General features: G+C 33.4%; 7 protein-coding genes across 12 annotated transcripts; 3 read left to right on the top strand and 4 right to left on the bottom strand.

Annotated features, from left to right (window-relative positions):
- Window positions 1–128: 128 nt before the first annotated feature.
- Window positions 129–6,116, top strand: LOC100882399 (activating signal cointegrator 1 complex subunit 2). Of its 4 annotated transcripts, XM_012283986.2 has the most exons (15): window positions 129–264; window positions 376–453; window positions 600–760; window positions 837–1,221; window positions 1,294–1,514; window positions 1,596–1,781; window positions 1,873–2,028; window positions 2,103–2,193; window positions 2,257–2,424; window positions 2,494–2,619; window positions 2,699–2,838; window positions 2,938–3,061; window positions 3,137–3,311; window positions 3,438–3,604; window positions 6,043–6,116. In XM_012283986.2, exons 1-14 carry the CDS (start codon window positions 223–225, stop codon window positions 3,575–3,577), a joined length of 2,193 nt encoding a protein of 730 aa, XP_012139376.1. In that variant the 5' UTR covers window positions 129–222; the 3' UTR covers window positions 3,578–3,604; window positions 6,043–6,116. The 4 variants fall into 4 exon arrangements, with proteins under 4 accessions (XP_012139376.1, XP_012139378.1, XP_012139375.1 ...); XM_012283988.2 differs by lacking the exon at window positions 6,043–6,116 and having other exon boundaries at window positions 837–1,134; window positions 3,438–3,651; XM_012283985.2 differs by lacking the exon at window positions 6,043–6,116 and having other exon boundaries at window positions 3,438–3,651.
- Window positions 3,378–5,046, bottom strand: LOC100880414 (bridging integrator 3 homolog). 2 transcript variants are annotated; one of them, XM_012283983.2, is made up of 5 exons: window positions 4,945–5,046; window positions 4,745–4,852; window positions 4,555–4,662; window positions 4,286–4,460; window positions 3,378–4,221 (listed from the first exon to the last, which is right to left on the bottom strand). In XM_012283983.2, the coding sequence occupies exons 2-5, from the start codon at window positions 4,750–4,752 to the stop codon at window positions 3,712–3,714; spliced, it is 801 nt and encodes a 266-aa protein (XP_012139373.1). In that variant the 5' UTR covers window positions 4,753–4,852; window positions 4,945–5,046; the 3' UTR covers window positions 3,378–3,711. The 2 variants fall into 2 exon arrangements, with proteins under 2 accessions (XP_012139373.1, XP_012139374.1); XM_012283984.2 differs by having other exon boundaries at window positions 4,994–5,012.
- RpII18 (RNA polymerase II subunit RpII18) lies at window positions 5,191–6,094 on the bottom strand. The gene is made up of 3 exons (XM_003702825.3): window positions 5,952–6,094; window positions 5,613–5,765; window positions 5,191–5,535 (listed from the first exon to the last, which is right to left on the bottom strand). The coding sequence occupies exons 1-3, from the start codon at window positions 5,978–5,980 to the stop codon at window positions 5,325–5,327; spliced, it is 393 nt and encodes a 130-aa protein (XP_003702873.1). The 5' UTR covers window positions 5,981–6,094; the 3' UTR covers window positions 5,191–5,324.
- A 3,019-nt stretch (window positions 6,117–9,135) lies between the features above and the next one.
- On the bottom strand, window positions 9,136–12,954 carry LOC100882072 (uncharacterized). Of its 2 annotated transcripts, XM_076534276.1 has the most exons (5): window positions 12,818–12,929; window positions 11,372–11,849; window positions 10,977–11,213; window positions 10,488–10,871; window positions 9,136–10,387 (listed from the first exon to the last, which is right to left on the bottom strand). In XM_076534276.1, the coding sequence occupies exons 3-5, from the start codon at window positions 11,211–11,213 to the stop codon at window positions 9,647–9,649; spliced, it is 1,362 nt and encodes a 453-aa protein (XP_076390391.1). In that variant the 5' UTR covers window positions 11,372–11,849; window positions 12,818–12,929; the 3' UTR covers window positions 9,136–9,646. The 2 variants fall into 2 exon arrangements, with proteins under 2 accessions (XP_076390391.1, XP_003702879.1); XM_003702831.3 differs by lacking the exon at window positions 11,372–11,849 and having other exon boundaries at window positions 12,818–12,954.
- Window positions 12,888–15,006, top strand: bug (thioredoxin domain-containing protein bug). Its single transcript, XM_012284005.2, has 5 exons — window positions 12,888–13,027; window positions 13,640–13,836; window positions 13,905–14,119; window positions 14,193–14,419; window positions 14,498–15,006. The coding sequence occupies exons 2-5, from the start codon at window positions 13,791–13,793 to the stop codon at window positions 14,850–14,852; spliced, it is 843 nt and encodes a 280-aa protein (XP_012139395.1). The 5' UTR covers window positions 12,888–13,027; window positions 13,640–13,790; the 3' UTR covers window positions 14,853–15,006.
- Window positions 15,007–15,429: 423 nt separating this feature from the next.
- On the top strand, window positions 15,430–18,955 carry LOC100883952 (uncharacterized). The gene is made up of 7 exons (XM_003702848.3): window positions 15,430–16,122; window positions 16,190–16,292; window positions 16,364–16,689; window positions 16,778–17,146; window positions 17,210–17,564; window positions 17,646–17,950; window positions 18,022–18,955. The coding sequence occupies exons 1-7, from the start codon at window positions 15,862–15,864 to the stop codon at window positions 18,571–18,573; spliced, it is 2,271 nt and encodes a 756-aa protein (XP_003702896.1). The 5' UTR covers window positions 15,430–15,861; the 3' UTR covers window positions 18,574–18,955.
- Window positions 18,956–20,387: 1,432 nt separating this feature from the next.
- TyrRS (Tyrosyl-tRNA synthetase) lies at window positions 20,388–24,388 on the bottom strand. Its single transcript, XM_076534271.1, has 13 exons — window positions 24,204–24,388; window positions 23,948–24,143; window positions 23,685–23,876; window positions 23,504–23,605; window positions 23,322–23,443; window positions 23,062–23,249; window positions 22,098–22,487; window positions 21,769–22,031; window positions 21,473–21,688; window positions 21,222–21,410; window positions 20,876–21,140; window positions 20,666–20,807; window positions 20,388–20,598 (listed from the first exon to the last, which is right to left on the bottom strand). The coding sequence occupies exons 1-13, from the start codon at window positions 24,282–24,284 to the stop codon at window positions 20,485–20,487; spliced, it is 2,460 nt and encodes an 819-aa protein (XP_076390386.1). The 5' UTR covers window positions 24,285–24,388; the 3' UTR covers window positions 20,388–20,484.
- Between the last annotated feature and the right edge of the window lie 211 nt (window positions 24,389–24,599).

Raw genomic sequence — 24,599 nt, 5'->3', positions numbered from 1 at the left:
ATTAGATGTTCTGAAAACTGTCAGATAAGTGTCAAAATTTATGACAGTACTGCCAATTCCTTGTTAAAATTGTCACGTTTTTCCCTGGGATTACCCGATGTAGGAGTTACTTGTTGTAATAGGTTAGTCAGTGAAAAGACAATCGCACTTACCGCGTGTGTGTTATTGGTTAATAGTTACCTTATTGCATCGTCAATTGTTAAACAACGTTTCAAATTATTTATGACGGAAAATGAATTACATGCGAACATGGAACCGTACAAGGTAACTTACTCCCTCTTATTTGCATATAATTCCTATCTGTAAAATTAATTACTGAATAGTATTAGGTTAAATGTCATCATTATATCATGTAACAGTTTCATTTGTTAATAGAATCCTGATCTTCTACCATTAGAGGATTTAAAATTAAAAATACAAATCGGAGGAACGACTGAAACTGTTAATGCTTTGGTATGTTTACAGACAGTAATAATTTTCCGAAAATAATAGTTAATATAACATCAGTCTTTAATAATAGAAGACTTTCATATTTTTCGATTACATTTTCTTTTTATAGTAAAATTATAATTCATTTTCCTTCTTTACTAATTTTTCAGAGTAAAAGATGGGCAAGTGACCGTTACTTTTTACATTATGAAGCTCCGATTATATACGATGATGATGGGTCTGAGATTGTGGGAGCTAAAGAACATTGGATAAATGTTGTCAATTATATTATTAATGACTTGAAATGGTTACTTAGTCTTCCTTTCTACAAGTATATATAATTAATAAGTTTACGTCTTTGTCCATATTTATATTCATTATATATCATTATTATATATTTTGTTTAGATTCTGGTCAAACATTGTGTACAATACATCAGTCATGAATTCATTGGTATCTTTTTTACAAGAAGCTCCACCATTTTATGCTTTAGAAAATTTCCCAAATTATCCTGAAATGTTGAAACTGTTAGAAACACTACATTGTTATGTTCTTATGATTTTTGCAAGGCTCGTGACAAATAAGCAAAGTCATGAGGAATATATGAGCTGTCCATTTCTTGGAAATTTATTGTATGAGAACTACATATTTACTGTACCGATTATCTTAGATCTCTGTCAACTTTATGGCAGAGAAAATGATAAAGTAATTAGAAAAATTTTAAATTGTTTATTTACATTAGAACCACGGTACAATAATGATCTTCAAAAAGCTGTTCCTTGTTTTATTGAGGTGACATATTGTATATATAAACTAATTAATATTTTGTAAAAATAAAACTAAATATGAATATTGTCAGTTTAGGCTCTTGAAAATGTTGAAAGGAAATTTGGTAACTCTTCCATCGAGTATAACAATGAAGCAGTTTCATTGTCAAAAAGGAATACACATCCTCCAAAACTTACCTTGTTTAATTTAGAAGATTTGACATTATATGTGCTAGATATATCATCAACGGTTACTGTATTTCTAAAAAATTACCCTCCTGCAGTGGGTATATTTCACAAAAAGGATTTTATGAATAAGTAAGAAATTATTTATATTCTTATTGACCTGCTTTCATACATTATTTTTGTATTTATTTCTAACTGTTTAACAATAATTAGAATTGTTTCAATGTATGGGAGCACAATACCTGAAATGTATAAAACAATGGATAAACTAGCATATAATGAGGAGAATATGCCAAAATATGTGGAATTGAAACTTCGTTTGGATGTAACAAGGATTGAACTAATAAATCTGTATCGGGTTATTATATATGAACCTATATTGGACATACAAGAAAATGTGTAAGTAGAAAAATGTTTCAGTTAATAAAAAGTTTATTACATATTTTAATTAAACAAAAACATATAAACGTAATTATAAAATTATGTATAGAAATACAATTACGGAAACAGAGGTACATAAACGAGTGGATGACTATTGTATTCTTCTAAATGATGCCATTAGTGAAAAAGAATTCATTACAGATTACGATCGATTTTATCCCGTTCAAGTAGATTTAGAAACGTTATCAACTATTTATCCTGAATTGTATCCTTTTCTAATATGGTAGATTTAACAATGAATACAAGCATACATCTTTTCTTTACTTAACAAATATTTAGTGATGAAATGTACAAATATACATTAAACTCTGTCAATGTAGTTATTGGAAAATCAGCTACTTCATCTGTTACTTTTTCAAATAGTGTAAACGTAAGTTAAAGAATACAAATAAATGCTATTTCCATATAATATTTACTTATTTACTTTTTATAGGAAGCAGTAGCTGGACCTAGCGGTGTTTCGAAACAAGCAATAACATCTGCTAATACAAATTCATCAAATGAGAAACGAGTGTCGATGAAAAAAGATTCTATTCAAATAGTAACTCTAGTTTCTGAAGTTAAGGATATCTTGTGTGATCTAGATGAACGTTTCATCGAGGTAACGATTCCAGTACATTACAAATAATTAACACTTGCAGTACAAAAATACATTGAATATCCTTTACAGATGTGTTTAGACTATTACAATTATGATACTGCATCTGTGATAAATGCCGTATTAGAAGACTCATTACCCTCCAAGTTAAAGGAATGGAAAGATTTAACACCTCCCATGCCTAATTCAATTTACGATGTAAATAGATTTCGATTATTACAAAGATAAATTAGAATATTTTAAACAAAATAAATACAAATTTGTATCTTCTTTTTAGGACACTACGGTTAACAATGATCTTGCTTCTGAAATCAAAGATCTTCGTGTGTATGATAACTATGATTATGATGATGGTGATAATGTTCATGTTAAAATATCTGAAGTTGTTGAAGTACCAAAGGAGTACATTATTAGAAAGTAAGTGTTTCCGTGTAATGGAGATATATTTATTTGTAAATAATAATCATGTTGGATAACATTTATTACATTGTTTCAACTAATACAAAACATGTACAGTTACAGCCTTGCCTTAGACGAATACGACGATGAGTATGATGATACGTACGACAATCGTGACATACGTGGCAATGCGCAAGATGATTCCATTGAAATAGACTCAAGACCTTTTACTACACCAAGAGTTAGTATTTATAAATATCAATACATTTATTACTAAAAAGTTGTTAGTTATTTTTACAATAAGCAATAATTTTAGGTACTTCTTGGAAAAAAGAAGGTGGAAACTATAGAAGAATCAGAGTCAGAGGATGAAGAGGTGACAATGGAAAATGGAAAAGATGATTTTATACAAAATCCAGAAGAAGTACGAGCTAAAGCCGAACAACGAAGGCAAGCAATGCGAGGTGGAAAACACGCATTCAATGTAACTGGTAAGTTGTTTTAATTTGTATGCGGCATTCGCGTATTCTATGCAGTGTATAATGTTGCAAGTTGCATTTTGTTTTTTTTTTTTTTTTTTTAATATAAAAAATAAAATATGTTTGTATTATATATAGGTAAACCAAAAGGTAAAGGGCAAGATAAGGATGTCTTGTACAATAGACAACAGAAGAATGCCCATAAGTCAACAGGGGCTAATCATAATCGTCGTTCTGGTGCCCAATGGAAACGAAATCATGGAATGATTCCATCTTAAACTTACTTATACTTTTACAATATCAGTGTAAATACTGCCATGTGATAAATACATTCGTACCCACTCCTCCGTAACATCTGAACCTTACATTATCATCATATTGAATTATTTGCTGTTAACGATTCTCACGACCTTCAATGATCTTTAACGATGGTAAGAGCTCTTATTCTATTCATATGATTGGACATTGCTCGTTGATATTCATCTTCAGGTATCATAGCACTAGAGGGCGATTCTGAAGCATTTGGAACTGGCATTAAATGTGTAAATAGCCGTGTCGTATTTCCATAGTAATCTAACTGTATCATGATCAAAGCGTGTACACTAGGCTTGATATATTCTAGTCTCTTTTCTAAAAACAAGGGTAGTTCTATGAGTAATTGAGCATGTACAGTCTTCAAGTCCTTGGCAGCTGCTTCTTCTGTTCTACGCTCTCTCTCCAATTTTGCAATATGACTAGCAGTTCTGTCTTTTTTCTCTTGTAACTTTTTAACCCGATTATAAGAGTATTTCCAAGTAGTAACCAACTCTTCTCGTTTTGCTATTGCTGCAGCGATTAGAACAAACTCGTCTCGTAATTTTTTTAAGGGCTCTATAAAAGTTTTCTGACAAAGCGCTGCCATATCTTGCACAGTTTTCCCAATCTGTTATGAATATAACAATTCTCATTGTGCTTAAAGTTAATAGAAAATATTCTTATAAATGTACCTGTGTTGTAACCGAATGATAATCTTCCACCACTTTCCTAAATTCATTACTAAGGTGTGCCAAGCCACAGGTTGTTAAATTTAGCGTTAATCTTTGATCTGCCCGATCCAAATTTACTACAGCCTCTATGTACCTCTTCATCTCTTTAGTTAGCTTTCTGATTGTGTCTTCAACACTTAAATAATGATCAATTGGAAAAATATAATAATTACTGTATATACAAATTCTTTTTAGAAACATTTTGCATAAGATAGATAACAATTACATACTAAATAAGTTTTTGAACCGCAACATCAAGCTCTCTATCCTCTGTATGAGATAACAGAGGTGATGCTGGTGTTGGTCTCAATGTCAGATGATTTTTCTTTAAAGGATTCCTATATAAATTAAACGTTCATAAGAATTGTCAAGTTAACCTTTCAGGTTACCAAGTTGTATTACGCAGTGTTAAATACTTACCACGTCATTTTCTTTCTATAAATTAGAACATAATATAGCTTTCATTCTTCGTTTTAAGTTAGTGTAGATATAAAAATGATCACAATTAAGAAAACATTACACTGGTTTCTATTTGCAACATTTCAAAATCGTTCTTATTATAATTCAAAAAAATTTAATTTTGAGATAACGCGATTAATATACTCGTTTTATTGACTTACGTAATACATATGTAAACATGTTATATATTTTTATGAACGTTTTAGATACCTGAGTCTTGGAAGTATTTAATTCGATATTTTCTAACCTCTAGTAATTCACGTAGCTAAAGATAATATTATACGTGTGTATATATATATATATATATATATATATATATATTTTTGCACTATTGTATCATATACATGTTTTTATGTACATGCCTTTAATATTTTGGTTTCAAAGATGTATTAAAATTGAGTACATAATTTAATTCTGTTTAAACAATGTTTATTATTTTGCTTCTGTACAAACACATCTTACAAAATGTTATTGGCTCAATAAATTTGTGTACTTAAATTATCTTAAACCTATGTGTCAAGTTTACAAAATAAATAGCTATTTAATGATCTATTATAATCAATTCATCAATTCCCCAATCTTCATAACTGTTATCAGGTAAATAACGCCTAATAACAATTGGAATTTTTCTCTGTTTAAGTTCTTTCATTGCAATTTGTAATGGATCTGTTTCTCCTTCTAATTCCACCATTACAGGAGCACACATAGCTATTTGTAATGCTCTCGTTCCTAACACCCTTGCCCTTTCATATCTAAAAAGTAAAATATTTACATTAATGAAGATTGGAGAAAAATCATTGTATAAAAGTCTATGTTAATCAATACCTACTTTGTCATATACCTCGTTGTAATTCTTTTTGATCTTTGTACTCCACCTGTGGCTTCCCCGGCTGCTATTAACTCTATATTTTCACCATCTTCTTCCTGAGGTTCTAATTCAATGTTATCATCGTCATCAACATCATCAAAGTCATCCGCAACTCTTAAATAATTGCAATCAATTATATTAGGTCATGTTAAATATAGAAAAGTGTTAAAACAACATTATCAGTGTAAATATATAGTAGTTTGATTATCAATTATTTTATATTGTTTAAAAATTCAGGAGTCTAACAAAAGTTAACCTAAAATAGTTCAATATTTAAGATTGTTCAAATAAATTTCTTACTCGTCGCCATCAAAATCATCATCTGCCATGATTTCTTATTAAATTAACGTTGTCAATATAATTTTAATTTCCACAATCGTTTCCTTTACAGTGCTGTAAGCCGCCAATAAAGGACGCAAAATGTGAACAATATTTACAAAGCACGACAAGCAACACTAACAGAAAGACTGACACTACATCTTCGTCAAAATCACTAGGAGAAGCCGCAAAAATTGATCTTGGTAATTATTTTACGATCATTTATATTCACGTACAAATAATTATATCTTGTACATTTTAATCACGTATAATATCTTTTTTGTTACAGTTTGCAACTTATTTACATTCAGTGCAACGAGTCTTCAATATACATTGCCATAAGCAAAAACAGTTCACCACATCTTATGAATAACAACATTAATTTTAGTTGAATAATTGTACAAAATATATACTACAAACTTAGTAATTAAGAACGTACATTGTTAAATTGCATCAGTACGTGTATTACGATACGCAGAAATGTAATTATGGCTGTATCAATCAAATTTATTGAATAAATTTTATTTCAAAGGTTTAAATAATTGTATCGTTATTTATCCTTATTCCTCAGTATCCTCACATCCTAATAGCGATTAACATTATTCTCCGACACAATTGGACATATATTTCTTATTGGCTATCAAGCCGAAAACAATTTTAGTAGAATAGTATAACTATTATCACATAGTTGTTAATTACGCTACCAGCGCCATCTCACGGTTGGTATTTCGAAACACAGCCTGATAGAAAGATCACAGAAAAGCAGAAGAGGTATACGGAATAGTGGGTTGCCCGCTAAGGGGCAGGTAAACAGTTGTAGACTAGCAGCTCCGCCCACCCAACAGGAGGCGGAGCTCCCCGCGTTGCCAGAGAGGAGTGGCTCCGCCCACCCAACAGGAGGTGGAGCCACCTGCGTAGTCAGAGAGGAGGGGCTCCGCCCATCTAGCATGGCGTCGCGCATGCGCAGTAGACCTGGCGTGCGTACCCCCAACCAATATGGCTCGCGTATGCGCAATAACACCATCACGTGATTGCTTACTCAATATGGTCGCGAATAGGCAAAATAAATAACAATACTAACATAGAAGAGAAATTTGTTATTCATTTTCGGAATACAATTTATGAACATTTATAACTGAAGAATAATTAGAGACATAATATACGAGATTTCCAAATGTGGAATTGTGTACCAGGTGAACATAACATTCAAGAAGGTGGCATGTAGATGCGAAAATTCGAGTTTGAAATTTGGTATCAGGAGAACATGAGTTCCGAAGAGGTGACATGAATGCTTTTTTCGGAATTTTTATGGCATCATTTCCAAAAATTGCCGAGGTAAATTTGTAAAAATCGGATTACCGATTTGGTATCAGGAGAACATGAGTTATCAGGAGGTATCCTTCGTGCCACTTCTTAGAATTTTGCTAACGTCATTTCCAAGAATTTCTGAGGGGCGATTTTTGAAAATTTGTATTAGGAGAACATAAGTTATGAGGAGGTATCCTTCGTGCCACTTCTTGGAATTTTGATGACGTCGTTTCCAAGAATTTCTGAGGGGCGATTTTTGAAAATTTGTATCAGGAGAACATAAGATGCGAGGAGGTATTCGTGCCACTTCTTGGAATTTTGATGACGTCAATTTCCAAGAATTCCCGGGCGGGATTTTTGAAAATCCACCGACCGATTTTCAGAATTTGTATCAGGAGAACATAAGTTGTGAGGAGGTATTCGTGCCACTTCTTGGAATTTTGATGACGTCAATTTCCAAGAATTCCCGGGCGGGATTTTTGAAAATCCACCGACCGATTTTCAGAATTTGTATTAGGAGAACATAAGTTGTGAGGAGGTATTCGTGCCACTTCCTGGAATTTTGATGACGTCAAATTCCAAGAATTCCCGGGCGGGATTTTTGAAAATCCACCGACCGATTTTGAGAATTTGTATTAGGAGAACATAAGTTGTGAGGAGGTATTCGTGCCACTTCTTGGAATTTTGATGACGTCAATTTCCAAGAATTCCCGGGCGGGATTTTTGAAAATCCACCGACCGATTTTCAGAATTTGTATTAGGAGAACATAAGTTGTGAGGAGGTATTCGTGCCACTTCCTGGAATTTTCGTGACGTCAAATTCCAAGAATTCCCGGGCGGGATTTTTGAAAATCCACCGACCGATTTTCAGAATTTGTATCAGGAGAACATAAGTTGTGAGGAGGTATTCGTGCCACTTCCTGGAATTTTCGTGACGTCAAATTCCAAGAATTCCCGGGCGGGATTTTTGAAAATCCACCGACCGATTTTCAGAATTTGTATCAGGAGAACATAAGTTGTGAGGAGGTATTCGTGCCACTTCTTGGAATTTTGATGACGTCAAATTCCAAGAATTCTCGGGCGGGATTTTTGAAATTCCACCGATTTTGAGAATTTGTATCAGGAGAACATAAGTTGTGAGGAGGTATTCGTGCCACTTCCTGGAATTTTCGTGACGTCAAATTCCAAGAATTCCCGGGCGGGATTTTTGAAAATCCACCGACCGATTTTCAGAATTTGTATCAGGAGAACATAAGTTGTGAGGAGGTATTCGTGCCACTTCCTGGAATTTTCGTGACGTCAAATTCCAAGAATTCCCGGGCGGGATTTTTGAAAATCCACCGACCGATTTTCAGAATTTGTATCAGGAGAACATAAGTTGTGAGGAGGTATTCGTGCCACTTCTTGGAATTTTGATGACGTCAAATTCCAAGAATTCTCGGGCGGGATTTTTGAAATTCCACCGATTTTGAGAATTTGTATCAGGAGAACATAAGTTGTGAGGAGGTATTCGTGCCACTTCCTGGAATTTTGATGACGTCAAATTCCAAGAATTCCCGGGCGGGATTTTTGAAAATCCACCGACCGATTTTGAGAATTTGTATTAGGAGAACATAAGTTGTGAGGAGGTATTCGTGCCACTTCCTGGAATTTTCGTGACGTCAAATTCCAAGAATTCCCGGGCGGGATTTTTGAAAATCCACCGACCGATTTTTAGAATTTGTATCAGGAGAACATAAGTTTTGAGGAGGTGGCATGAATGCTATTTCTCGGTATTTTTGTGACGTCATTTCCAGGAATGTTTGGAATGGATTTGGGAATTAAATGTTTAAGGTTGCAATAAAATATACAAAGCGAATGTTTGAAAAATAAGAAATATTTTATTGATTAATACAAGATTTACACAGTATTTTTACAATTATGTTACATGCATTGTAAATAATATTTTCCTGCTGGTCTATCTTGTTATTCTACCGTGATGAGTAGCTAGGGTCTGCAGTGTAGTATGCGCGATAAGTAGACGAGGTGGAATGACCATAAGATTCGTCGCCCACAGTTTTAAATGATCAATCAATACCCAGGTTAGTGTGGTGGGGATGGATTGTATGAGTCGGCGCTTCCGGAGAATACTCCTGGTAGCAGGATAGTAGAATATGTGAAGAGGTATACTGGTACAATACGCAGTTTAAATTACATTGTTCCATGAATGTCCAAATAAATTTTAATTCCAATTTTATTAGGATAAGACTAGACATCAATGACAAAATTGTAACTCTAATTGTCCTTAGATTTCCTCGGTTTCTTTATCATGTGCTAGAATTAAAATCACGCTCCTAAAAATTGCTAACAAGTGTAAAAAGACAAGTGTGTTATCCGTAACTAATGGTATATCCCATAGAAATCATCAATGTTTCCTTAATGGCGGGATGTAATTGTTTCTCGATATATCTGGTCAAAGCTTGGCTGGCACCGCGAAGAAATACATCTTCCATTTCTCTGGCAATGTGTTCTTTAGACTGCCAACTTCTGCTATCATTTTCTATATCGACCGGAAAGATATTATCCAATGCTTCATCGACGTACACGTGTCTGGTTTCTTTTGGATCATCGTTTCGCGTAAATGGATACGTGTTCTCTCTCTTAAAGTTCGACTTTGTCTCGCTATCGTTTAAATTCTTCAAAGATATCTCGGTTACGTTATTTAAGTTATTCGCTCGTGCGGTGCAATTGCCACTTTCGTTGTCCGTAGGCCTCTTGGTCAACGAACTTGCAAAATCGTGAGAGGCAATCGTCTCCACCGATCTTAAGATTCTTATGGAACGATCGCTAGCTTCCTGACTACTTTCGAAAGATCCTGGAAACCGAAGAATGCTCAAGGGAGCATTTTTCAGAACGCTGGACTCTGCGAGGGCTTCCCTTTCCTGCGACGAAGGCTTAGTGAGCCAAACGTTCTTTCTCCAGATACCTAGTTTTGCAACGGGTGAACTAAGGAAGCGAGACTGACGAGTTTCGTTTGGGATGACGACATCCACTTCCTTTGAAACACCTATCAATTGCCGTGGTTCTGCTGCCTCATACTCGTCCCCATGTGTTACAGGCAGCAGCGTGTACTGTGGAAGATATTTTGTTACATTACAATCTATTTCCTATTTCAGACATCTCAAGGTATACTTAAATTACTAAGAAAAAAGAATATCATTGCGCATGTACCTCATCTCGAGGTGGATGGAGCGGAGGCCACTTATCCTGCCTTTTGATCTGTTTGTCTAAACGCGTAGGATGACAACCGTAAGCGTAAATGGAGGCGAATCTTGGTTCCAGAAAGCTAGATTCGGTTCGAATACGCATTTGCCCTCTGCCACGAGCAATCGGGCTGGTCAAGAAATCAACCCCTGCGCGTCTTAATCTCAGAGTCATTCTACAAGATTCCGCTAATATCGGTGGCTGATGATCCCGTGGCATCAATGATACCAAACCAGTGACAGATAAGTCGTTGAACATCACTCGAGTTTGAAGAGAATTGTTGTTGGGCTCGTAAACACATTTTTCTACCCGTGCCCATTGATTCCCAACATCTCTGGCGCCTTGTGGCAACTGAAATGAAATCGAACAAAAATTAGTGTGTGAATGAACCCATCTTTAACGAAACATGTCCTCCTAAAGTTTGGTTTTTCATAGAATTCATGCAATAAACATTACTTTAACGGTAATCCGGGAAACTGACATCTCGAGTGGAGCAGAACGAAGTTCTTGTTGATAAAACAAATCAGCCTCCTCTTCTTTCAGTCTGTTTCTTCTGCTAGAATCTTTGTGAAGTGTATCCAGAGCACGCTCTAATCTTCCGCCACAAGCTTCCCAATCGCCAATGGTTGTGCGAGCAGGAATGATCCACGAAAACGCCAGCAACAAAATTATTGGTAGTTGGAAGGTCATCATCTGCACCAATAATTAAAAGGTAAGTCAATAGAAACAATGATTAAAAAGCGGTATATAATTTGATTAAAATTAATTAGATAAATCAAGAAGTAATTGGCATTCTCTTCTTATTAATTGAAAATAAAATTAATTCAATGGAACTGCAATGGAAGAATGACCTCTCGAATCTCAAACTTTTAACGCGTTTATAGAAAAGAGGTAGCTAAGTCATTGGTCCTTATGTTTCAGTTATGAACACAGTTGCAATGACACTTTCAAGATTTGCAGAATGCAAGAAACCGCATACGTGCACGCGTGATGGTAACATTAAAATATCGCCACAGGTATATCCTGTAGAAACTCAGCGAATTCGAACCGCTGAAACAGAGCATGAATACGTCTTCCTTCCGTCTCTGTTTCAGCGACAATCGGGTGAAAACCGGGAAGCATAATTCGGACAGTTTGTTCAACTCGAGCTACCTGCCTCTATTGTTATTTCTCGATTCAACAAACTTCCTATTCTTATCTTTGGGAACTATTCAATTCTTTTCCTTATATAAGTTATATTTATCGATCATACATAACTTTGTGTGGGAGCGATAGTTTTTACTCAGCAAATCAATTGTTTTTTTCTCGAAGAAATTTTGTTCTTGAATGCTGTAACAAATGGACAACGTTACAATGAGAAAAACAATACGATTTCCCAGCGGGAGATGCAATGTAAGTTTCTCAATTTCCTAATTGGTCGATACTGGAACGCCGTTGTAGGTACATACGTGTACCATAATGTTCCATTCAGATACACGCAACGTTTTTTTTTTACAACGTCTGACACGAAATCTTATTGTTTCAGTAGAACGTATGAATCTCGGTCGTAACAAACGAATAAGGCCAACTCCACTATTTTTGTATGCTAATGCGCGACTCAATGTTGATTTCATCTGCTGCTTTCGCGCTCCGTTAACTCGCTACCACGATGTCGATTTTGCAATTTTTCCCAACAGAATTATTGTATTTCTCTTATCTCTTTCGAATATAAATCTCTCTTTTCTCGATCTTTCCACGCTGAGATTAACGCATTTACTATATACCGGATGACCCACGCGACTATTAGAAATCGTACCTCTTTTTAGCTGCAATTAGAAAAAAAAATAAACAAGCTATTACATTTAAAAAAGTGAAAGTAGTAATGCAAACTGCTACTCTACTTTATATTAATGTGATGAGCTTAAAGCCATAATTGTATAATTAAAATTATTTAGACAGTAGAGTACAGTAGACTTTCGTTATATTGCCAGTTTTATATGGACTCGCACACTAGTGACGCTCCCCCACTACTCCCCCTCTAAGCAGGTGCTTAAAGATCGCCGAATGCCATCGTAAATATTTTATTGAGTACTGAGCGTTAAATTGCCGTGCATTGCATTAATACATTATATTCGTCACACGTTATATAGTGCATAAAGAAAAAAAAAAAGTGTTCAATCTAATACATTAACATGACGATAATCTACTGTATACATAAATAAAGATGTACAGTTTTTATTTTCTAGCGGTAAATCGAAAGCGCTTCTATCATGAATACGTGGTGAGGATAAGAAATTGTGATTTTTTTTTGTACTTACTAAAGACAAAAGATACGACTACAAATTTTCCAGAAGATGGAAAAGTCAATATGGAAACTGTTGATTCTTCTAAAGATGAGAGTACTTAGGTTGCACCTTTGGTGTAAGGCAGATCGAATAACAATGAAAGTGGCTGGATACGCGCGGTGACTCCTACTCTGAAGTCTTCCTTTCCTTCTTCTTCCGGCGATACGTGGAATTCACTCAAAAGTACTAAGCTTAATCGCAACATCACGTGAGATCTACGCTATAAATTAAATATTTCATAATTCGCAAATGAATCGGTAACAATGATCTCGAGATCTTGTAGATAAGTTTACGCAGCATCGCTTAAAAAAATCTGCATAATCTTCTGACTTTACTGTAATCATTTTTATAACGGCATAAGTTGAGGAAAGTATCAATATATACTAATATAGAAATTGTTAATTACATTATTAAACGAAACAGATTTTTTTGATAGAAAAGATCCTGTTGTTCTTGATGATAACTGCAAAAAGTCGTTAATCGTAATATCACACTATGTTATTGGGTATGACTCCGAGATAGATGTAACTCTTTTTCTCCCAAGCGTTTTAAATTGATATTAACAATAAAATAGGAAGAAAATTGGCAAAGTTGTTTCACTTGAAATATTCTTCACTCCATTGGAAAGTAATTGCGATTAAATTGACGGTTGAAAGGATAAATCGATTTGCGAGATACGCGATCGACGCGACCTCAAACAATCGATTACAGTGAATTACAGTGAATCTTGTTTCTTCAATACATATTTATATAGAGAATGAAAATAAAAATAATGCTTAAATTTGTTTGTCACAGGCGTCATGCTGGAAACTACTTTTTAACTATGACTGTTCGTTAAATATCGTGCGTTTACGCAAAATCGTTTAAATTACTTGTGAATTTAATACGCTTATTCCAAAATTTCGGACGGAAACCTGAACACATATTTTTAGGTTATACACATAAAATGTATGCTTCTAGAAGGAATTTGTGTTTATTTATCATAATTTTAGGTGAGGCATTAATATTTTTTGTATTTCGATAATGAGACATGAAAATGAATCATTTTTCATTTATTCAGTTCAAATGATAAATGTCCTTGGACGAATGGATGAATGTGAAGTGATACAAGCAATTCCTTTCAAAAATTCGGAACCAGGGCCTGAACTTGATTTACCAGAAGGAAAGCTGGAAGAAGAGAATAAAACTATCGAATTAAATGTTACGACAAATAATTCTACCTCTAATGTAACTAAAGTTAATTGCTTGACAGATACAGTCTATGGACCTGTAGAAGTAAGATGTTCAAATATTTTGATAATTAATTCATGAACTGTAAAAAACTAGTTACAAACATTTATTATTGCAGATTGTCAATGCTACCAGGCTAATGAAATTATTAATCTTAGAACCTGGACCATCAAACAGAAGCAGAAACGATAAAGAAGGTAGAATGTTACCAGGAACATGCGTTATAGTATTATTTTATGCAAGATGGTGTATATTCAGTAGTCAAGCTGCACCACACTTTAATGCGCTACCACGTTCATTCCCACATATCAAAGCAGTAGCAATTGATGCTATAAAATATCAAAAGTAATGCCACATAATTCTTAAATTATTACTTAGATTATTAATTTAAACAACATAGTTTTATGCACTTTGTTGTTTTAGCTTCAATGCTCAATATGGAATTGTTGGAGTTCCTACGTTAATGCTTGTTCACAATGGAAAGCCTGTAGTAAAATTTAATCACACTGTCTACACGTTAGAATTTTTTGCAAGATTTATAATTCAAGCAACTAATTTAAAACCGAATGGATCATTATATGTTACATCGATGGATTTTCTTGGACCTGTTTCTAGTGTACCTTCTAATGAAACTGACTACTGTCTAGTCCTTTCATGGGTCTTCATTGCTGCGTGTGCTTTGTACTTTACCTCACAGAGTAGATGGTGGCAACAATTTGTGGAACTAGTTCAGAATACGTGGCGTGAAAGCAATGCCCAACATGAACATGCTGATTAAAGCATTAGAAGTAACTATTGCTTCCCATGTACAAAAGCATGGTATGAAATGACTTATGGTATTACAAAACTATTAAGTTGCGTGATAATATTTGTGGTAACTGTTAATTAAGGCAATTAAGACAATGTAAATATATGTTGACAAATAAGTAATATATTATATATTATTATTTGAAAAATCATTCCTTTCAATCATCCCCTACTTATATTTTTCAAATTCTTTTATTACGTTACTTTCTATATTCTTTACATTTATTAAATAATCAAATTGATACAACTTTAATAATTGATCTAATAATAAAAATTAATCTGTATCTGAACATACTTCAGTTAAATGTATCTAATTATCTGTTATGAAGTTTGTTCAAACAAAAATCTGAACATAACGCGCGCCTTTTGTCAATTGAGCATCTAATTTGTTTTCAACTGCTGCCAAGCGTATCGGTAGACACATTTTAATTCAAGATAATTTAATGTGCTCATAAAACAAGGTAAGATAAGATTGTACTGATTAGTATCGTGATAAAATAATTGTCAAGTAGTAAATTATACATTTCGAATATGACTTCGATAGTTATATAGCAAAACTCGCATGTAATGGCCGACTTCGCGATTCACTTATCACATCCCTAACTTCATGATTGTTGTGTGCGGCATTTGTTTGCGCTGAAGTTCGTCTCTAATGAGTTTTGTTATTGCAGTTATTACAAGAAGGTGCTGTTTAATTTTGTGTAACGTAATCAGTTACGAATAAGCAAACGTTCTTTAAAAATACTCGACTCTTCGAAAGTAACAATATGACATTGTTCCATGTCTGGACGCATTTAGACCTTTTTACTGATTTTTGTAATTCATCGTCAGGTTAGGTTCTTGTCGGGAAGCCGGTTCGGTTTTTGAATTAATACTTGCGTAGGTGAACATAATAAATTTAAGTTAGGTTAATATTAGAATATAGAGTCAATTTAAGGTCATCAAAGACCCTTTACGAGGTCAGCGTCAAAATCAAAAATATGGGATCGTTGAACCTCGTTTGCCCAATGTGCTGTGGCGAAACGTTTAATAATCCACAGTCGTTAAAGTACCATTTATTAAGCATGACGGACAACCTATACTGTCCTGGTTGTTCGCAGCGATCCGACTCGGTAATGGCACTTATTCAGCATTTGGATCGGTGTGGACAGAACACTGAACTGGATGAGATGTGTGACACTAAGCATGAACCCGAACGAGAGATTCAGCATGAATCTGAACCGGACACAGAGGTGCTAATGGTTGGCACCAATAAAAATGTATCTACTTACATTTATTTTAGTTCTTGCTTAATAATTTTAATTTTAGGATACAAATGTTGAAGGAATAGATCAAAGCTTCTTGGCAACAGTAAATGATAGTGGAATCATGATAGTTGGTGGACCTCAAACTATACAAGTTGATGAAAATGGTGTGTAGAAATTCTAACTTACCATATATTAATTCTATTTATTTGACCATTACTTCTAACAAAAATATCAGGAGAGATCAAAGTCGTAGAAAAAATGGAAACTGAAGAGGTAGAAATGGAGCAAAATTCTTTGGAGTTTAAGATGACGGAAAAAGTTCCTATTACAACTGCTACTAAGGAAGTGAAAGAAAAGTCTTTATCCCAGGATCAACTAGTGACAATTTCTGCTTCAAAAACAGATGATAAAGGCAAAAACAAAAATATGATTACTATTTTACCTGATGGCTCTGAACTACTTGATGGAGATACTGAAGCTCTGATAAATATGGATCATATAAATGATGTAGGTGAACTAGATGAGGATGGATTACTACATGTTAAACAAGAGCTTTGTGAGGTATAGACAAAGAGAATTATTTAATTCTAAGTATAACTAAAATTGTAATAAATACAGAGATGCTATAACAATATATTTAACTTTTCAGATTGAACCAGAAGCAGTTTATAGTTGCACTAGTTGTGACATGAGTTTTAATTCTGTTGTGGAACACATAAAACAGTTTCATGATGGACAAGAAGTACTACTTGAAATAGCTGATCAATTAGATGATATACCAACAGTACCTGCAGCTAGTACCTTACCTTCAGATTCAGGAAGCGTGACAAATACTCGGCAGAGACAAAGTATGAATACGCTTCGTACTGAGGAGTGTGTGGACAGTGAAGGAAGATTATATACAAGAAAAGTAGTACAAATAGAAAGGTTCTGGGATAGAACTCCAGCTCAAACATCGAATCAATCTGCTAAGGCACCTATGATTGAAAAATTTTTTTCCAATGTGGAAGGAGTAAAAGTATGAAGAACTACTTCTCAAAAATTATAATAAGTCAGCCTAATTCGAAATTATTTTTTATAGGTACGTGAAAAGAGATTGGAAGCCACTCCAGTAAGAATGTACAGATGTAATCAGTGCCTTCAACAATTCTCTAAATTAGGAAACTTTCGAGTCCATGCGTGTCTCCATGGCAATAATCGTTGTGATAGTTGTGATCAAACGTTTGCAACGCCTAAAGCACTACAATTACACGCAAAGGTACATGAAGGTGAACCTGATCCAAATCAAAAAACCTTTATTTGTGAAACTTGTGGTACAGAATTTTGTTCGCATAAAAGTTTGCGTTTACATTCTCGAATGCATGCTCCCGTCAGAGCAAGACATGTCGATGCACCCGAAGGAACAGCTAGTGCAACATTTACGTGTCCGGAGTGTGGTACTATTTTATTTATCTTCGTTAAATATTCATTTCATTTTATTAATTTATACTTCAATAATTTATATTTCTTATGTACAGGTAAAACATTAGCAGAATCGTATAAAGAAGCACACATGGCATTGCACTCTGGTGATTCTGTAACTTGTACAGTTTGCAATAGAAAATTTGATTCTGCTGATAGTTTAGCAATGCATGCCGCAGTACACACGGAACTTAGTCAGCCACATTCACCGACACCACCTGCAGTAGAAACTACAACAACCGAACCTACCGAAAATCAAAAACCGTATCAATGTCAACACTGTGGTCGAAGATTTACAAGACCTCACGAGAAAGTGAAACACGAGCGTATCCACACCGGAGAAAAACCACATGCCTGCGAAGTAAATATAACAAAAATATTATTAAAATTATAGAGATCTAGCTTTTATTAAGAAATCATTTTGCATAACAGGTTTGCGGTAAAACGTTCCGCGTCTCTTATTGTTTAACATTGCATATGAGAACTCATACTGGCGTAAGACCATATGGATGTCAACATTGTGGTAAAAGATTTAAAGCTTCTTCCGTTTATAATCATCACTTGCTTACACATGGAGAAGAACGTGCTTATACATGTCCATATTGTCCAAAAACGTTTAAAACACGTGTTCAACTTGCGGGACACAAGAACAGTCATACTAAACCGTTCCGTTGCACCGAATGTTCCCGACCATTTGCTTCTTTGTATGCTGCACGTGCTCATATACAAACTCATAAAAAAGACAACAATTTGAAGTTCAGCTGTTACATATGCGGTGCATCGTATGGTAGAGCATTCGCGTTAAAAGACCACTTGAAACAACACGGTCAAGATGTGTTGACACCACCAGAACCAGCAAGAGAAGAAGAAATTCATGAGGGAGAAGAGTTCTTACTCGCGGAAGAAGAAGTTGAAGACGATGAGTTAGTTATACCATCACCTTTACCCGTTGCACAATCTTCAGAAGCTGACGATACAGAATGAGACTATAAAAGCTAGTCAGATGTTTGTTATAAATTGTATTTCAACATTGTTCACCCAAGCGGCAAAAAAAATGGCAAATAGGCTTCTATTTTACGTAGTGTTCAAAGACTATCAGCAACATTTCTATTCATGCATTGAATAGTAAGAAATTTTAGTTTTTACGGAAAAATAATATTCTGATAAGAACTGCTGTGACTAGAAATGATAGTGTTTGTAAATAACGTATGATAAATTTTGTATATCCTCATTGGCAATGTGTGGATAGGTAATGTTACGTACGAATAGTAATTGTATTATGAAAGACTAGTTTTATCGTGTTTGTTTAATATATTGAAGTAAACAACCTATCATATTTAATTCCATAAATTGTTTTAACAATTGAGTTGTGTTGTTGATTACAACTATGTTGTAATTTTTGGTCATTCAAACCTTTCCTAATGTCTTGTTTAATATTTTATTTTACGTATAACAAAAAAAAATTCTAATGAGAAACAAAGATTACTTTTAGTAATAATTTAAGTTCTGGTAATGATTACAAATTATAATAAAACAATGTAGATGTAAGCATCAATGCAGTGCTAACCATTCTGTAAAAAAATCGATAATTCTAATTATCGATAATTGTTGCTATTAACATTAATATGTAATTCGCATACTTAATCTAGAAGTCATATCTTTATTATATTTCTCATGCAAAATAGAAAGACTACACTTTACTGTTTAATAATTAAATAAAAAATAGTATTTATTTGGATTATTCAGAATATGACTGATTAGAAAGTAATTTATCAAGTACAAATTATAATAGAGTATAACAGAATGAGTGTAAAAATATTTTTACTTTAATGTGCCAAATTCATATACCTGTTGAGAAACGAGACAAAATTTATAAAAGAAAGAAGATCGCACGTAATTTACTGCACAGAATGTACGTGTGCTCGTATGTACACTTCTACAATTAGATCAAATGTAACTAAATATTAAAATTCTATTTAGATAATTCAAATTTATTATCATTATTCATAAAAAATGAAACACTTTTTCTAGAATTTAACAATTATTTAAAACCAATAATTTGTATTTTAAATTTCCGTAAAGAGCTAAGCAAACAGACTTGCTCTTAATGCCAATGTATCATCTGCTGCACATAAATTAAACTCTTCTAATTATTGCTAAACTTCCAGTATACTGTTTTTAATTTTAGTGCAATCAATTACGACCTGCGATTATCTTCAATTGTTCCAGAAAACTGACGAGAAGTTGATATTATCAAGTATTAACGAGATCCAAACATTTTTTAAAGGGCGACACACAATCCTACTAAAATAATTCCTGTTACAGATATGTTAGTAAATACCTGGTGCTGTTTAATGCAGCAATAAATCCTTTGTTGTATGGTTGTAGCAGTAGTTCATTGACAAAGGGATTAACATTGTGCCCCGCTACATCCTGGCTTATTTGTAAAAAGAAGCATCAAATATCAGATATAGTGTTTCACAGTTAGAACCAGAAAATTTTCAATGTTTAAGACGACGATCACCTTGTTTACAAGTGAACAATAATGCAAGAAACGTAATACCACATATTTCATCAACTATTGTAAAAACAAATTTATAAATTCTAATTCAGTTTAAATTGGTATTATAACTACGATTTAATGAACACTATGTTATAAATTACTAAAAGCAGGATGAATATCTTCTCAATCATAAAACTTTTTGTAAATGCGTTTTCTATCTATTTTTGTGTCGTACATTCATATTTCAAAAATACAAAATTGTAATGCTAATAATTAAATAAAAAAGAAATGGCAGTTTTAAATATTAAGCATTTCTCGATTCCATCAAGATTTGATATAATTTTATACAGTAAAGAATAAAATTAGTGGAACAGCTAAATACCTAAAGCATATTATTTAATTGCCACGTTCTTAAGAGTGTCAGCAACAATTTTACCACCAGCTGCAGTAAGTAAGAGATTACCACACCAAGATGCTTCTCCACTACCATTTACTACAAGATCAACCTGTATGAAAAGTTGTAATAAATTATGGGTTGTTCTTATTTTGTCATATAAAATGTAACAAACATACCTGTAATTTTTCCCACACTTTCTTTTTTGGATTTAATATATCATCTGATGTTCCGTCTTCATATCCGTCCACAACTACTTTATCACCTGGTTTACTATCTGGAGGAGGTCTTAAAGGTTCAACTCGACGGGTAGGTTCATCTCTATTTGAATAGTAATTATGTAATTGATAAAAATTGTACGATGTAATTAAAAAATAATTGAAACATACACTGATGCACATAAAACCATTCCATGAGATTGAACACCTCTGAGCGTTGCCGGTTTCAAGTTTGCAAGTATAACTACCATTCTGTCTTTCATTTCTTCTAATGGTACATAATTCACAAGTCCACTGACTATTGTACGAGGCCCAGTCGCATCTCCGACATCTATTTTCTCTACATAAAGTGAATCAGCATCAGGATGTTTAGATACTTCAACTATTTTTCCAACCCTGATGTCTAATCTAGCTGGTGTTAATTCCTCCACAACTTCTAAATATTTAACACAAATTTTACATTGTTATTTGAAATTGTGACATATGTAATTTTGTTATCTTGTATATCAGGCATTACTTGGTTTTTGTGGAGGATATGCTTTGTTGGCTAAAGTTTTTAGTTTTGGATCTTCAAACTCTTTCCTAATTGGATCCAATAGTACATTAATATAAGCTTCAACTGCACTTTTCAGATCCCCAGGATGTATTTCTTCCTTAGCAAATGCATTTTCTAAATCATCATAGTTATGAAATGATATATCTCCACCTGGAAATATGTCATTTTTGTTACTAAAATTATATAATAAGATGAATCCAGTATAAACATACCAAATTCAGCAGCTCTTTGTATATTAAAACATCTTCCTTCCTTTAGCAGTGGATATACTACATATTTAACAAATGAAAGAACTCCATTGTCTGTAACATTACCAGGTTCACAAAAAGCTTTTTTTAATTTTTTTTTAACTGCAGCAGCATTGTCCAAAAGATCAATCTTAGAATCTTCTTCGGATGAAGACATTTTTGATCCTGCTAATCCAGGAACTAAAACAATATTTTGCATTAGATAATTTTGCTTTTAAAGGATATGTTTTACATCCAATATTTCTATACTGTATACATACTCATTGGATTCATTAAATGAATACGTTTTTCATATCCAAGCATTGGTAAATATTTTTCAGAAAAAGTAAATATCTTTCTTTGATCTACACCACCAAACTGAGCATCAACTTGAAGGTATTGCTCATCCAAAGCTTGTAATCCTGGATACATAAGTCCAGAAAGCAAAGGATTTGCAACTTGTTTAACTACCTCAGCACCTGCTTTCTTAGCATCATGCTCAGTAACTACAGAGCTTAAGCGATACACATCTAACGTATACTCTCTAAAAAAAAAGTATATATAGAATATATGTCTGCAATTATTTCTGTATTTACAGCTAATTACTTACTTAGATAATTGATAATCTGTTCCTTTAACAAACTTCAATTTATCCAAAGGTACATCTATAGATTTAAGCATTGCTTTAATAACTGCCTCATAGTATTGAGTACGAAGCTCCAGAAGTTCCCAAGGTGCTTTCATATTATCCAAATATGCATGTAGATCAGCAAACAATATTGTAACCTCTGTTCCAGCTCTCAAGAAGTCTGCTATTTTGGACATAGGTGTAAAGTAACCAATATGTGGTTTACCAGTTGTAGCAGTACCCCAATAGAGCTTAAGGTCCCGTTGTTTTAAAATACTTTTGAGTTTTTCATCACCAAGCCATTCAGCCAAATTTCTGGTAATGAGTACATATTTTTCTTCCCACTTTAATTCAACCATGTCGTTTTGTATTCTGTATAAAGGACAATGAATCATATTGTTAGAAACTACAATACGATGAATTATAGTATTAATTTTTTAAAAAACAAAAGAACGAAACACGTGTCAGTATCACGTGTATAGTCAGTCACGTCAAATCTATAGACTTAACCTATTAGTGTTACGCTTAAACTTGAAAAGTTTAAACTTGAAAATATAATAAACAATATTTTATGAAACAATTCGACTAATTATTTGAGATTATATAAATTAATATAAATATTTAATTCTATACATATTACACAATCCTGATTTGAATCTGCGAAATTTGTAAAGCCGGAAACAGCTGGTAAATCGCATGCACAGAATCATAATGATAGGTGGATCTGAATCATGATTATGTAAAACAGTCAAATCTTATAAAACTTTACAAAACGCTACAATTTCAATTTGCTTTATTATTATTTGGATTAACATTTTCATTATTAATGGGAGATTCAAGACGTTTATATCGATTACTTTCAGTCCCTGTTAAAATTTCATCAGCACCTGATTTTGTCACAACGGGTTGCTCTTCACTATGACTCAACTGAGTAATTTGCTCATACCTTTCCTTAGCAACTTTTTCTAATCGTTTATAAAAAGTTGATGTCAAAGAAAACATACGTTTAAAATCACGACGAGTCAAACATAACAATTCGCATATTTCCAGAGCAATTACAGATACTAATCTTTTCCGGTCCGGAAAAATTAAAGCAGCTTCACCAAAGTAGCCTCCATCTTTCTCATGACATACCTCGAAAAAATAAGATACATTTATCTTTTTCGATGTCGAGAAAAATTTATTGATTTATTTATATTAACATACTTCTTGTCCGTCAAATGTAAGAAGAGCAACAGTACCGCTAACTACAAAATACATACAATCACCTTCAGTTTCACATTTATAAATAACATCTTCATTGAGATAAATAACCGGAGTTAGAATTCCTAGAAACGTTTCTAGCTATAAAAGGAAATCATCAAAACATTTTTTCTCGAATGCCTTACCCATCAAACTTCCAATAACATTACGCGGTAAATAATGTAAAATAGTAGCTGTATCTAACAGTCCACGACTACTATGTATTATGATTTCTTGGTTTAAATGATCTAAACAGATAGATAAGAAATGATACAAATATACAAAAATAGTTTATAAAAAATTTTTGATATATATATAGGTGTTAACTTGATAAAGTGCTGGATATTGCATGTTCTTTAAAAAAGCTCCCTTGGAAGCGAAACACGTAATAGTCGATCAGTTTACGCTTGAGATTATCCGGTAACTTCTTCTCATGAATATATTCCTTCACCTGATGCATAATTCTTTGATATTTTAACTCTGGTTCTACAGCTGATTCGACCAATTGCAATACTATGACTGTAACATAAGAGGCAATTCGAAATAATGGCTCCTAAAGAATGCAAGAAAATTGACAGCAAAAGAATTACCCATTAAATAAATTGTATATGCTTTTCCAAATAGTAGCAATATACAACGTATCACTATATCAGGTGATCCTAATGAGTCGAATTCGACGAAACTAGATCCAAAAAAATTACTTATTCCAATATGAAAATATATTAAATAAATATCAGAATCAGATTTCTTATATAATCCGGTAGTATAGAAATACATTCCTGAATCCTAAAATATTCATCACATTGTATTTTATTTCAAATGATAAAACTGAACAAGAATAAGTACCTCTATGGTTTCTTCATATATGTATGCAATAAGAAACGGAAACATATGACTTATGCAGCTACACCAGTGGAAAGAAAACATTGTCAAGAGTACTAGCCAAATAGTCTTTTCTTGAGCATGAGAAACTGTGAAACTCTAGAAGAAAAGATTCCCTTACTTTTCTATACATATTTTCAAAAATTTTTTGATGTTTTCCTTACTGCAATTATTTGGCCAATATAAAAACGTAACGTATAAATACGAAAAATCTTCAGAAGAGGTAAAAGTTCAGGGATTAATAAGATGGAATTAGGATTAGGACCTGGAGGTAGTAGACGATATTCATGAAACCATGTGTATGGAATTGAAGACACAAAATCAATGAAAAAATATCCCTTCATGTAATTTCTGTATAAA

The sequence above is a fragment of the Megachile rotundata genome, chromosome 8 (assembly GCF_050947335.1).
Source record: "Megachile rotundata isolate GNS110a chromosome 8, iyMegRotu1, whole genome shotgun sequence".
Lineage (NCBI taxonomy): Eukaryota > Metazoa > Arthropoda > Insecta > Hymenoptera > Megachilidae > Megachile > Megachile rotundata.
Note: the sequence above shows the minus strand (reverse complement) of the source record. Positions and strands in the feature narration are given on the sequence as shown.